This window comes from Gossypium arboreum, chromosome 1 (assembly GCF_025698485.1).
Source record: "Gossypium arboreum isolate Shixiya-1 chromosome 1, ASM2569848v2, whole genome shotgun sequence".
Classification (NCBI taxonomy): domain Eukaryota; kingdom Viridiplantae; phylum Streptophyta; class Magnoliopsida; order Malvales; family Malvaceae; genus Gossypium; species Gossypium arboreum.
In genome coordinates, this window is record NC_069070.1 from 114,832,127 (window position 1) to 114,848,088 (window position 15,962).

Genomic DNA, 15,962 nt, shown 5'->3' on the forward strand with positions numbered 1-15,962 from the left:
CATTTAATATATCGCATGCATTGTTATTGTTTTAATATTGTTGTCATATTTATTATTTGTTTCAATGTATTCTCAACTCGTTTATTTTTGTCTCCCGCCTATTTTATATCATTCTGTTGTTCATTACTTTAAAGATTTTTATTCATGTTTTTACTAATTTCAATAAATAAGGCAATGTTTCGCATTTTGGAACATCGAAGAATTGTGCCCTAACTTACGGGGTTTCGGTTCTCTTGTTGGTTCTAAATAGCTAAATATCCTTTTGAGTTTTGAAATGCACGGATTTCCAATTTAAATTAAAAGACGACCTTGTGCTCGGGAATTCATGGTATTGTGTCCTAACTTACGGGATGTGATACTCCGATATCTCGAGATAAGGAAATCTTTAAACAAATCGATTTAAGCTAATTCAAGAATTTTAAAATCAGTATTAATAGAAAAGATCGTATTTCAAGTCCCTTCCCGATTTTTAATTTTCGACATTAAGACACTAACTAATCAATTCGGTACCAATTTTTTGGGTGTGTCGAGAGTGCTAATCCTTCCTCGCACGTAACCGACTCCCGAACTCATTCTCTCAAGTTTCGTAGACCAAAGGCCCTGTTTTAGTAAACTAAAATTGATTTATTAAAACAAAGGTGATCCGATCACACCTGATAAAAGATTAGTGGCGACTCCCGTTTTAATTTTAACTCTCAAACAAAGTCGATCCCCGTTTTCAAAAGAATGGTTTCGACAGCTGAGCGACTCCACTGGGGAATTCGAGAGTCGAGCCTTAAATTGATTATTTTTTTGTCTTTTGTCAAAAATCAAAAATCGATTTTAAATTTACTGCATTGCATGTTGTCTGTTATTTTCGCGACTCTCTTCATAATATGCTTGCTTCAAGTGGTTTAATTCTTTGAGGTATCTTTACATATCGCATCGCATTATTGGTCGATTTCACCCTCTTAAGTGGAAGTGGAAAACTACTCCTTCGTGAGGCCTTCACCTCCGTATAGGATAGTGGATCGCTTTCTGGATACATCCGTACCTGCGTCTTCGTGGGGTTTTCACCTCCGTATAGCCGTAGGGAAATGTATTCCCCTGAATCGAACTCGGTCTGTATGAACCTATAATGGGTGAGGATCGAGGAATCTGCTGGTTTAGGTACCTTTACTTTAGAACCAAACTACATGTAATGAGCCCTTGGAGCCTACCCTAGGTAGAACCACACCAAACCCTAGTGGTTACCTGATTAGGTGTTTATTTACTCACTATTTGCTTTGAATTCTATTCTTTGTATATAATACTAACTTGTTGTATTTTGATCATTTTCGCATGACATTTCATCATAAAAGGGTGCTGATTTACGTTCGGTTACTAATTAGAAGAGTTTAGCATGGAAAAAGGATTTCTTTATAGAATGGAGGATAATGCGGCCGTCCGAGTGTGGTCTGAGAGAACGTAATAGGAGAAAGGAGATAGTTTGACCGAGGGATATGAATCGGAGTTTTGGGATTTCACTCGCATCAGTGTGACTCAGAACGACCTGCAAGAGTTAAGGGATATATGGAATAGTTGGAATGGCGAAGTCAAATAACTCTTTTACTGTAACTACGGCGACCTACCCTATTTGCTCGATGTAAAGGTGGACAAGTACTTGTTTCGGGCCCTCGCGCAATTTTAGAACCCCGCTTACAGTTGCTTCACTTTCGGAGGAGTTGATTTAGTACCTACGGTGGAGGAATACATGGCGTTACTTAATTGCCCAAAGATTCAGGCCGATAGGGCCTATTCAAGACCTGTTAATGTCCCTCCCTTTTTGAAGAAATTGATGAATATCACGGGGATGAGCGAGCAATGGGTTGCGACCCGCATCAAGCAAAAAGGGGATAGTAAATGTATTCCTTTGAGGAATTTGAGGGATTTTATTCTTGCGCACCCGGATTCGAAGAAAAGGGTTGATGTTTTTGCCTTAAGTCTTTACGGTTTGATCGTCTTTCCTAAAGCACTTGGACACATGATAAAGCCGTCTCAGATTTATTCGATCGACTTGATAAAGGTACCACACCCATCCCGGTAATCCTAGCAGAAACTTTTTGATCCTTGAATACATTCCGGAGAGCGGGCGAGGGAAGATTTATTGGTTGCGCACAGCTTCTTTTGGCTTGGTTCCACAGTCATTTTTGGAAGGTGGAGAAGGTCTCCTATCAGGTATTCTCTAAGGATTATTCCCTATTAAGAGAATTAGTGGCCACATCGAGGCGGGACGACATCTCCGAAAAGAGGTGGATAACTATTCTCTAAAATTTACGGACCGAAGACGTTGAATGGAGAGCTCCGTGGTTGATTCCTGACGAGATCTTATATAGGTGCGGTAATTTTGACTGGGTCCCTCTTGCTAGAATATGGGGAGCCATTGGATACGCTCCATTGATGGTGTTAAGGCAGTATCGATCAAGGTAGTTTATACCGGTGACACAAGGGTTGGCACAATGTGAGTTCCCCTATAAAGGCAACAATTATAAAAAGAGGGTTTGCGAGATATCAGATGCATGGAACCAAACTCAAAGAATGAAAGGATTCACTGCAGGCCCGATGATGACCCCCGAGTATGAATGGTGGTGGGGTAGAAGAGTCAACGACAACATCCCTAGGCAGAATCAAGGGAACACACAACCGATAGAGGAGCATTTACGGGTCATCCCATCCGAGTTAGAGATCATTAAGCAAGATTTTGAGAAAAGAAACTCGGAGTTAGGGAAGAAGATAGAGCAGCTAGAAGAAGATAAAATGAAGTTGGGGTTAGACGTCGATATCCACAAGCTAGAGGCCGAGAAGTTAAGGAAAGGAAAGAACAAGGCCCAGGAAGATTTAAATAGTCTGAAAACTGATTACAAGAAGCTTCGTATAACAATAAAAACTACCGGATTAGGTAAAACGTCAGAGCAATGGTGTCAAGAGATTAAAGAGGAAAAGACTAGAGCCGACCATTGGGAGAAAAGATTTCAAGATGCCCTAGTACGAAAGGACACTCTGAAGAAGAGTTTGTTAGAAACCCAAAACAAAAAGGAGAAGTTACGAGCTCGGGTGGCTGAATTGGAAAGATTACTTCAGCAACATCGTAGCCATAATTCGATAATTAAGCTAAAGGCTAGTCTGAGCAGGATCGAAGAGTTGAAAGGGAAAATAGAAGAACTCAAGACCGCACTGCGAGATAGCAAAATTCGAGTGGAACTTCTTGAGACAAACAACGACCATTACAGAGAACAGCTTCACCACTCTCAAAACCAGATTAGAGATAGAGACTATGTCATGGGCGAAGCTATAGCTCAGGTTCGGGAGATAGCTGATCACTTGCAAATCTTGGCAGTTCAGGCTGATATATTAAGCTTAAAGTACGAGTTGGAATCAGACCGAGGCCGAAGCTTAGCTTGGCTTCTTAGGAAAGTTAAGACTTTGGGCATTAGGGCGAAGTTGTATATGTAATCATCCGTTCTATGTAAAGAAATTTTTCTTCTAGTGAAGTTCTTCTAATGAAATTGAATTGGAATCAACGCCTCTTTTTGCATCCATTCATCCATTCATTGCTTATACATATCCCATAACCATTCGCTAAAGTTAGAATCATATAATTCGCAATTGCAACACTTCAAATCTGGAACCACGCCATTCGTATAAAACGCGTCGACAAGCTAGAGCAATGGAGGCTGAGTTCAATGAAAGAATCGAAAGGATGGAAAGAGTCCAGAAGGAATTACAAGAACAACTGGCTAAGTCACAGCAAGAAACGAGGGATTTGATAGTAAGATCTCGAGAGGAATCACTTGAACAAAAGGATCAAATGGCTAGAATGATGGAGATGATATCAGTTTTGGTCAAAGGAAAAGGACCCATGCAGAACCCCGACAGTATGGAACCTCAATCAAGAATTAACCATGACCAGGATCCACTCTATCCCCCAGGATTCACTCCACCACATGCCCACGTAGCACAAAGAGGGTATACTCAAGGGGAATCTACAGGCTTGGAACAACGACCTATGCCATTTGCTCATCTAGGGCAAGGAACATTTATGTCAAATCCCGGAGCAACCCCTGCCAATCCTGTAGTTCCAGATTTAGATGATCCAGTCGAAATAGCCAAGTTGAAAATAAATGATCACGAGGCTCAAGAGAAGTATAGCAATTTGGAAGGAAGACTCAAGGTAATAGAAGGCACTGAAGTCTTCTCGGTACTAGGTGCTAAAGAACTCAGTTTGGTACCTGACCTAATCCTACCTCCGAAGTTCAAGGTGCCTGATTTCGAAAAGTACGATGGGACAAGATGTCCAAAAGCAAACCTTGCCATGTTTTACCGAAAAATGATCGGTTACACAAACGAAGATAAGCTACTTGTACATTATTTTCAAGACAGTTTAGTAGGATCGGCTCTTCGGTGGTACAACCAGCTCAGTAAGGAAAGGATCCGATCTTGGAAAGACTTGGTGTTGGCATTCTGTGAGCAGTACAAGCATGTATCAGATATGGTGCCTGATCGGATGACTTTACAAATGATGGAAAAAAAGCCGTCAGAAACTTTTAGACAGTACGCGCAGAGATGGAGGGACGTCTCAGCCCAAGTGGAACCCCCACTAATGAAAATGGAGATAACCGTCCTTTTTATCAACACCTTAAAGACGCCGTTTTATGACAAACTAGTGGGAAGCGCCACGAAGGACTTCGCGGATATTGTAATATCCGGTGAGCTTATAGAGAACGCCGTCAAGAGCGGTAGAATAGAAGGTCAAGAAAGTTCAAGAAGGGAAGCACCCATGAAGAAGAAAGAACCAGAAGCCCACATGGTGGGAATGTGAAGTCGTTATGCCCCTAATCCATATCCAAACCAACCCCGACCTCGAAGTTATCCACCTCCAAATTTCTATTATCCCCCTCAAACCCTTTACTACCAAGCACCACCTCCTTCCTACCCCGTATATGCCACGAACAACCAAAGACCCATCACCACATTCCCACAAAACACGGTACCCGCTCAAAGCCAGCCCAGAAATGAACCAAGACCAGTAAGGCCTAATCCTGAGAGACCGCAATTTACTCCTATCCCTGTGTCGTATGGGGAATTGTACCCAAAAATTCTGGAGAAACAGCTGATTTCTTCCCATTACGTGGCACCCTTTAAACCTCCATACCCAAAGTGGTACGATCCAAACGCTAGTTGTGCATACCACGCGGGGAACCAGGGGCATTCCACGGAGAATTGCCTAGCCTTTAAAAGGAGAGTTCAAGGACTCATTGACGCGGGTATCTTACGGTTCGATAGTGCCAGTAACGCAACTGGAAACCCTTCCCTAACCATGCTGAAGGGAATGTGAACACAGTGGGGAAAGAGGACGAATGGAAAGTCAGAAGATGTGTTTCGGAAATAAGGACGCTTCTGCGGAAAATCTGGGAGGTACTGGTTAAGAAAGGATTACTTTGTTACCCCGATAGAATTCTCGGAGAAGAAGGTCAAAGTTTTTTACAATTTCTATGGAATTGTAGGACACTACATTCAGTCGTGTGAGGAATTTAAAGGATTGCTTCAAGACCGGATGGATAATAAGGAGATTAAGGTCCTTAACAAGAGGGAAGAGACCAATGAAAGAGAAGTATGCACCTCTGACAACCAATCATCAGGTCTCCCTTATAGCGCGGATCGACCGTTAGTAATTTATTACGACGTGACGAAAGAGCCGGTGAAACCAAAAATAATAATCAAAGTACCGTCTCCTTTCCCGTACAAGGACGACAAAGCCGTACCATGGAAATATGACATCAATATTCTCAAACCGGAAGATGAAAAGCTCAAAGCCATAACTGGAGATGTTGGAGAGGTAGGTCATTTTACTCGAAGTGGAAAATGTTATTCGAAAGAGGTCGAACCAGTGAAGAAGAACAGTGACTGGAAGCAAAAAGGGAAAGCAATGATGTATGAGGCCGAAGTCGAGCAAGAAATTCCACCCGTGCAAGAAACTAAAAAGCCTGTGGATGAGGAGGAAGCACAAGAGTTCTTGAAATTTATCAAACACAGTGAATACAATGTGGTGGAACAATTGAATAAGCAACCAGCACGAATCTTGGTTTTATTTCTGCTGCTAAATTCGGAGCCACACCGGAACGCTTTGCTGAAGGTGTTGAATTAAGCTTACGTGGCAAACAATATATCCGTGGAGAAGCTGGACAGATGGGTGAACAACTTGAATGCAGATAATTTCATTTCTTTTAGTGATGACGAAATACCACCCAATGGTAGAGGCTCCGTGAAAGTACTACATGTTACGACGCGTTGCAAGGGCTACATAATACCGAATGTGCTTATCGATAATGGCTCGGCACTCAATGTCATGCCTTTGGCCACGCTTTCCAGAATTTCGATAGATCTGTCCTATTTAAGGCCCTGTCATTCCACGGTAAGGGCATTCGATGGGACAAGACGTGAAGTTATGGGAAAGATTGATATCCCTTTAGAAGTGGGCCCTTACATTTACAATGTCGAGTTCCAAGTCATGGACATCACACCTCAGATAAGCGCTTTGCAGGAAGGCCCTAGATCCATTCTGCTGGAGCAGTTCCATCCTCTCTCCATCAAAAAGTAAAGTTCATCATGGATGGTTGTTTGGTCACTGTCGAGGGAGAAGAAGACATTATCACATCTATCTCTGCTGATGCGCCATATCTTGAAGTAAGCAAAGACGCAGTGGAATGTTCCTTCCGATCCCTTGAATTTGTCAATGCCACTTTTGTCGCTGAGGGAAATAGAATTTCGGTGCCAAAACTATCGAGAAATATCAGAATGGGTGTCAAGTTGACTATAGGAAGGGGAGCTCGAGCGAGAAGAGGTTTAGGGAGATATCTGCAAGGAATAGTCAGGGCTCTAAAACTAGTGCACCACAAGGCCCGATACTGCTTAGGGTTCCAGCCGGACATGCGTCAAAGAAGAAGACAGTGGAAGAAAGATCACGAAAGAAGGATCGCAAGAACCTTAGGCCGAGAACCAGAATGAGAGCCTATGGAATTCCCTCCTTTGTCAAGAACATTTACGTCTGCGGGAATGATATACCCGAGGCAGGACAATGCACAAGGCACAATGTTAATGATCAAAAAGGGTTTTCAGAATATCAGTATAAATGTCATTGATAAAGGAGCTGACGCGAATAAAGATGTCTCAAAGATACACCCTTGTCCCCCGGGTTTCATGTTGAACAATTGGACTGCCGAGGATCTTCTTGTAGTTTATAAGTCTTCAGAGTAATGCTCAAATGTTAACATTCTGTTATGTCCTTAGATATAATAGAATTCTTTTGTAAGAGCTTGCATTCGCTCTTTATCATTTAAATGAATATTAATGAAGATGCATTTTGTCACGATTTTTCGCATTATCACTAATTCCAGAATCATTTAATAGCCTATCTTTACATTTGCCTCATGCCATACCATAAAATTTAGTTTGTTGGTTTCAATACTTGGATGCCCCTCTATAGTTTCCTTTTCAATTCAACTTTCATGTGCTCAGATATCAATTGCATGAACAAACCCGTTACGAGTCCTGAAATCAATTTTGAGAAGGCTGTTTGTTTAGGAGAATTCGAAGCCGAAGAAAATGCTGAAGACTATGCCTCATCTCCTGACTTGCTAAGAATGGTGGAACAAGAGGATAAACAGATTTTACCTCATCAAGAATTTGTTGAAACAATAAACTTTGGAGCTGAAGAAAGGAAGCAATAAGTGAAGATTGGGACCTCTATTTCAGGGGGCACCAGGCATAATTTGATTGTTTTGCTCCGTGACTACAAAGATGTATTTGCATGGGCATATCAGGATATGTCAGGATTGGATGAAGATGTAGTAGTCCATAAGCTCCCATTGAAGCCAGAATGCAAACCCATTCAACAAAAGCTAAGACGGATGAGACCTGAGATGTTGTTGAAAATAAAAGAGGAAGTCAAGAAGCAATTTGATGCTGGCTTTCTACAAACCTCCAAATATCCAGAGTGGGTGGCCAACATAGTTCCGGTACCAAAGAAAGACGGCAAAATACGAATGTGCGTGGATTATCGTGACCTGAATCGAGCAAGTCTCAAAGATAATTTTCCCTTACCACACATTGATACGTTGGTGGATAACACAGCAAAACTTTTATTGTTTTCTTTCATGGATGGATTCTCGGGGTATAATCAGATCAAGATGGCCCCTGAGGATATGGAGAAAACTACCTTCGTAACAATGTGGGGAACATTCTGCTACAAGGTGATGCCATTTGGGTTAAAGAATGCTGGGGCAACATATCAGAGGGCTATGGTGACGTTATTCCATGACATGATGCATAAAGAAATAGAGGTCTATGTCGACGATATGATTGCTAAATCCCGAGGGGAAGAAGAGCATGTAGTGAACCTGAAGAAGTTGTTCGACAGACTGAGAAAGATCCAGCTAAAGCTCAATCCGGCCAAATGTACGTTTGGGGCTACCTCAAGAAAATTGCTTGGCTTCATTGTCAGCGAGAGAGGCATTGAAGTTGATCTAGATAAAATAAAAGCCATTCAAGAGTTATCACCTCCGCGCACGCAAAAGGAAGTCAGAGGATTTTTAGGGAGATTAAACTACATCGCCCGATTTATCGCTCAACTTACCAACCAATGCGACCCAATCTTTCGACTCCTTCGAAAACATAATCCCGGAGAATGGAACGAGGAGTGCAAAGTGGCTTTTAACAAGATAAAACAGTATTTGTCTAGTCCTCCAGTGCTAGTACCACCAATGCCGGGAAGACCATTGATATTGTATTTGACTGTGTTCGAGAATTCAATGGGTTGCGTACTGGGGCAACATGACGAGTCCGGAAAGAAAGAAAAGACGATCTACTACCTCAGCAAAAAGTTCACTGAATATGAGGCAAAGTATTCGTCCATAGAAAAATATTGTTGCACTCTGGTTTGGGTAGCTCGAAGACTCAAGCAATATATGCTGTATCATACGACATGGCTAATTTCAAAGTTGGACCCAATAAAGTACATGATGGAATCATCTGCACTCTCAGGAAGAATGGCACGATGGCAGATCTTACTATCAGAATATGATATCGTCTATGTGAGCCAAAAGTCGATAAAAGGGAGCGCAATAGCTGACTTCTTAGCAACTCGAACAACGGAGGAATACGAGCCATTGAGATTTGATTTCCCAGATGAAGACTTGATGTGCATTACAGAAAAAGAATGTGAGTCATCAAAAGTAAAGTCATGGAAGATGAGCTTTGATGGTGCATCGAATGCATTGGGGCATGGGATTGGAGCAGTCTTAGTATCACCAGAAGGAAACCATTGCCCACTCACTGCCAGGCTGAACTTTTTCTGTACGAACAACATAGCAGAATATGAGGCTTGTATCATGGGACTTCGTGCAGCAATTGGACAAAACATCAAAACTTTAGAGGTATACGGAGACTCAGCCTTGGTGATATGCCAAATCCGTGGAGATTGGGAAGTGAGAGATTCGAAACTGGTCAAATACAGTGATCTAGTGGCAGAGCTGATTAAAGAATTCGAAGAAATAACTTTTAATTACCTCCCACGAGAAGAAAACCAATTGGCTGATGCCCTGGTCACTTTGGCTTTAATGTTCAAAACAAACGGAGAAACAGAAATAATGCCTCTTCAAATGAGCATATATAAAGTCCCTGCACATTGTTTCAGCATTGAAAAAGAGCCAGATGGACGGCCATGGTTCCATGATATCTTAGAATATGTCAAGAACCAAAAGTATCCCGAACAAGCAAATGAGAATGACAAACGAACAATCAGAAGAATGGCAGAGAGATTTGTTCTTGATGGGAACATCCTGTACAAAAGAGGAAAAGATCAAGTACTCTTGAGATGCGTAGATGATGTTGAAACCAGAAAAATACTTGAAGATGTCCACGAGGGAATTTGTGGGACACATGCCAATAGTTTCACTATGGCCAGGAAGATTATGAGACTCGGTTACTACTAGCTGACGATGGAAAGCGACTGCATTAGTTTTGCAAGAAAATGCCACAAATGTCAAATTTATGGCGATAAGATTCATGTAGCCCCTTCGCTCCTTCATGTCATGACTTCTCCGTGGCCCTTTTCTATGTGGGGCATGGATGTTATAGGGCCAATTTCCCCAAAAGCTTCTAATGGACACCGGTTCATTTTTGTGGTTTTTGATTACTTCACAAAATGGATAGAAGCTGTTTCGTTTGCCAATGTGACAAAGACTGCAGTTTGCAGATTTTTGAAAAAAGAAATCATTTGTCGATATGGTTTGCCTGAGAGAATCATTTCAGATAACGCCTTGAATCTGAACAACAAAATGATGAAGTGTGTGAGCAGTTTCAAATAAAGCATCATAACTCGTCACCCTATCACCCGAAAATGAACGGAGCTGTTGAAGCAGCCAACAAGAATATTAAGAAGATTATTGGGAAAATGACTGAGACATATAAAAATTGGCACGAGAAGCTACCATTTGCTTTGTATGCATATCGCACATCTGTACGGACATCTACGGGGGCAACTCCTTTTTCTCTGGTCTATGGAATAGAAGCTGTGCTACCTATCAAAGTTGAGATCCCCTCTTTACGAGTCTTAATGGATTCGAAACTAGAGGAGGCAGAATGGGTTCGAGCTCGATATGACCAGTTAAACATCATCGAAGAAAAATGTTTAAAGGTAATTTGTCACGGACAGATGTACCAGAAGAGAATGATCGCGGCCCATGACAAGAAAATACGGCCAAGAGAATTTCACGAAAGAGAACTCGTGCTGAGAAAGATTTTTCCAATACAGAAGGACTTACGAGGAAAATGGGTACCAAATTGGGAAGGACCATATGTCGTAAAGAAGGCATTCTCGGGCGGAGCTTTGATTCTCACTGAGATGGATGAGAAGGAGTTACCGAATCCAGTGAATTCAGATGCTGTGAAGAAATATTATGCTTAAAAAAGAAAAATCAAGATGAAAACCCGAAAAAGGGCATTTTAAAAAAAAAAGAGAAAAGAAAAGAAAAAATAAAAAGAGAGAGGGATCAAGGTGAAAACCCGAAAAGGGCGTCTTGATTAACATAAAAGATTAGGATGAAAACCCTAAAGGGCGTTCTAATGAAGCAAGCAAGGCGTTTTGAACGGTGGGTCAAACAGAGAGACTATAGTATTTGAAACATTTCTGAAAACTCGAAATCTCTTACGCAAGAAAGCCATGCTCGAAAAGATTCTTGATTGAGGAACGTGGAAGAGTTCATGCGTTGAATATCTAGAGCATTTGTATTTGTTGAAATGCGATCCCCTTTCTCTTTATGACACTTTTTTTTTACTATCATTGATTAACTTTCTTTGTTTGCTACATTTAAAATGAATAAATGTGAGGTATCCTTTTGTCCCTATCTGACCATTTTCATGCATCTCATTATGTGGTTCATTTACATGATAAATAGTGAAATGACATACTCTAAACAAAAGAAGTGTTAAGTATTACCCGAACAAGAATTTGATAAGTACAAGAGCCTCAAAGCAAGGACAAAGTTCAACCAGGGGCAAAAGAGCGATATCTGATAAACGCAGATTAGTCGTGAAGCTAGAGAATGGGTACAGGGCCTGAAGAGAAAGTCAAGAGTCAAAGTAATGAACGCAGATCATCAAAAATCATGACGGAAAGGGACATATGACAAGCAAGCCCAAGGCACATAGCATGATCATGTAGGCATAAAGGCATTTAAGGCAAACATATGCATTTCATGATAACATCATGCATGACATATATACATGTATTTCAGCAGAACAAGAGATTTCGATGATAGCTGTACTGAATCAAAGGAAAGGACACATGAGCTCCACCAGATGACATCTTTTGGTATTTTGATGTTTTTATTTCTATCTTTCAAAAAATCAACTCATATTATGAGAGGTGAGTTGGGCCTCAGTCACACACGAGGTATTTTTAATTTCTATTTTTTCAATTTATGCTTTTCAAAAATCAACTCATATTGCGAGAGGTGAGCTGAGCCTCGGGGCACGCCAAGGTATTTTTAATTTCTATTTTTCAATTACTACTTTTAATTTCTATTTTTCAAAAATCAACTCATATTAGAGAGGTGAGTTGAGCCTCGAGAACACCGAGGTATTTTCAATTCTGTTTTTCAATTTTGCCTTACAAATTCGCTTTTCAAATCAACTCATATTGCGAGAGGTGAGTTCACCTCGTGACACGCTGAGGTATTTTCAATTTTCGTTTTTTTAATTTATGTTTCTAAAAAAAATCAACTCATATTATGAGAAGTGAGTTGAGCCTCAGGACACGCTGAGGTAATTTCAATTTTTGTTTGTCAAAACTCAACTCATATTGCGAGAGGTAAGTTGAGCCTCAAGACACGTTGAGGTATTTTCAATTTCTGTTTTTCAAAAAAATCAACTCATATTGTGATAGGTGAGTTGAGCCTCAGGAAACGCTGAGGTAATTTCAATTTTTGTTTGTCAAAACTCAACTCATATTGCGAGAGGTGAGTTGAGCCTCAAGACACGTTGAGGTATTTTCAATTTCTATTTTTCAAAAAATCAACTCATATTGCGATAGGTGAGTTGAGCCTCAGGACACGCCGAGGTAATTTCAATTTTGTTTGTCAAAAATCAACTCATATTGCGAGAGGTGAGTTGAGCCTCAAGACACATTGAGGTATTTTCAATTTCTGTCTTTCAAAAAAATCAGCTCATGTTGCGAGAGGTGAGTTGAACCTCAAGGCACACTGAGGTAATTTCAATTTTTGTTTGTCAAAAATCAACTCATATTGCGAGAGGTGAGTTGAGCCTCAAGACACGTTGAGGTATTTTCAATTTCTGTCTTTCAAAAAAATCAGCTCATATTGCGAGAGGTGAGTTGAACCTCAAGACGCTGAGGTGTTTTCCATTTCTATTCTTCAATTTCTGTGTTCAAAAAAAAACCAGCTCATATTGCGAGTGGTGAGTTGAGCCTTGACTCACACGCTGAGGTATTTTCAAATTCTGTTTTTCAAATATTGTTTTTCCAAAAAAATCAACTCATATTGCGAAAGGTGAGTTCAGCCTCAGGACACGCTGAGATATTTTCAATTTCTTTTTTTTTTTCAATTTATGTTTGTCAAAAAAATCAACTCATATTGCGAGAGGTGAGTTGAGCCTCAGCTCACACGCCGAGGTATTTTCAATTGATGTTTTTTTTAAAATTTATGCTTTGCAAAAATCAACTCATATTACGAGAGGTGAGTTGAGCCTCAGGTCACATACCGGGATATTTTCAAAATCTGTTTTACAAATTTTATTTTAAAAATCAACTCATATTGCGAGAAGTGAGTTGAGCCTTGACTCACGTGCTGAGCTATTTTCAATTTCTGTTTTTAATGTCTAGTTTTAAAGAGTCAATTCATATTGCGAGAAATGAGTTAAGCTCAGGATCACATGCCGAGTAAAGAATAAAGACTGGAATTAATCGAAGACATAGATTTTATATCCCTGAAGTTACAGTGAAGCTAATTGAAGTTGTAGTGGAGCGGATCGAGGATATCAGATCTTGCCTTTCTAAAAGTTGCAAAAGAGAAGACCACAAACTTTATCTGACTAAAGCGATGGAAGAGCAGATTAAAGCTGTAAATCTTATCTTTTTGAAGTCACATTGGAGTAGATCGAAGCTACAAGGCATATATCAGAAGATACAGTGGATTTGATCAAGAAAACAAGATACAGTGGTTTGGAAAAAGACTACCTGGATGAGAATAGCACCAAAGAAGTCCATACTTAGTAAGACCGGGCAAAATTGGCCTTTCTTTGTGTCTTTGCTTTATTCCCGTTACACGATAATAAGCAAAGAGGGGCAGCTGTTGTAGGCCAATTTTAACCCATTTACATCAAAACCCAATTTAGCCTTACCTAACCCACCAAAATTAAACCCAAAACCCAAAATCTTAACTACCCAAAGCCCAATTTACATCAAAACCCCAATGGCCTAAACCCTAAGCCCAAATTAAAATAAAAAACCTAGCCCACAACCTAAACTTTTCTCAACTAAATCCTAGCCTTTGCCACCACCAACTCCACTAGCCACACTTGCTCCACCACCAACTCCACTAGCCACACTTGCTCCACTACCTACTCCACTAGCCACACTCCACCACCACTTGTACCTACAAATGAAGACATAAACAATAAAAATATTTTGTAAATGGCTATATAAGCCTTCTCATATTTTGTATTTAGGGAGGAAGAAGTTTTGGGGAGAAAGTTATTGTAAAGGATTTTGAGAGGTTTTTTAGAGTAATCAAGGAGAAGAGTTATTGTAAAGGCTAGTTTTGGAGAGGCTAGTTTTTTTTTTGGAGATTAATCAAATATCAAAGCAAAAGAGGTTTCTTGGTCTATTCTCGTTTTAAGTTCTTTGTTTGCTTATTGTTTTCCTTTCAGTTTTATTTTGTTTCTTTTATACTGAAAGTAAAAATAAAAGGAGGAAGCTTTCCCATTTTACCGAAAAAGTCTTTTTGAGGTCCCATTGCTGATGTGGCAGTGGCACCGACGATGGCAGTGACGGTCCGTGATGATTTGGCGACCTTGTGGCCGAAAATCACCCACTCTCTCCTCTTTTTTTGTTATTATTATATTTTTAATATTATATTATATATATTCTTTTAATATATTAGGTATATTCTAAATTCTATATTACGTATATATATTATACTATTTTATGTATATATCTTTAATACTATATTATTTATATATATTTTTTCTACATGTTATCTTATGTATATATTTTAATTATATTATGTATGTATTTTTACACTATATTATGTACATATTTTTTTATATCTATTTCATACATATGTATATATTATATATATCTTAACATTACTAGTTATATTTTCACTATTTTATGTATATACTTCAAACACTATATATAGTATATTTCTAACACTATTACTATTTATAAATATATATATTTTACGTACATACTCTTAATATCTTTATTATGTATATATTAGTTGTTTTATTTCACATTGGATACTATTATTACGTTTAATATATCGCATGCATTGTTATTGTTTTAATATTGTTGTCATATTTATTATTTGTTTCAATGTATTTCCAACTCGTTTATTTTTGTCTCCGCCTATTTTATATCATTCGTTGTTCATTACTTTAAAGATTTTTATTCATGTTTTTACTAATTTCAATAAATAAGGCAATGTTTCGCATTTTGGAACATCGAAGAATTGTGCCCTAACTTACGGGGTTTCGGTTCTCTTGTTGGTTCTAAATAGCTAAATATCCCTTTGAGTTTTGAAATGCACGGATTTCCAATTTAAATTAAAAGACGACCTTGTGCTCGGGAATTCATGGTATTGTGTCCTAACTTACGGGATGTGATACTCCGATATCTCGAGATAAGGAAATCTTTAAACAAATCGATTTAAGCTAATTCAAGAATTTTAAAATCAGTATTAATAGAAAAGATCGTATTTCAAGTCCCTTCCCGATTTTTAATTTTTGACATTAAGACACTAACTAATCAATTCGGTACCAATTTTTTGGGCGTGTCGAGGGTGCTAATCCTTCCTCGCACGTAACCGACTCCCGAACTCATTCTCTCAAGTTTCGTAGACCAAAGGCCCTGTTTTAGTAAATTAAAATTGATTTATTAAAACAAAGGTGATCCGATCACACCTGATAAAAGATTGGTGGCGACTCCTGTTTTAATTTTCACTTTCAAACAAAGTCGATCCCCGTTTTCAAAAGAATGGTTTCAACAGAATTAAACCTTCTCTAACTAATAAAAATCCTTTTAATAGTAAGAATGTCAGTTACAGTTGTCTGGTCGAAATTTGTAGTATGGTATTTTTTTTTATTTTTTTTGAAAATGACTAAAAGAATATGATTATTTATGAAAATGACCCGAATATAAAATTTTGTAC

General features: G+C 39.3%; 1 protein-coding gene across 1 annotated transcript; it reads left to right on the top strand.

Moving 5' to 3' along the window:
• Positions 1-2,556: 2,556 nt before the first annotated feature.
• Positions 2,557-10,981, top strand: LOC128280784 (uncharacterized). The gene is given in 3 exon segments (XM_053019236.1): positions 2,557-3,432; positions 7,653-10,356; positions 10,359-10,981. Coding segments are annotated over 3 exon segments (4,203 nt in total).
• Positions 10,982-15,962: the final 4,981 nt, after the last annotated feature.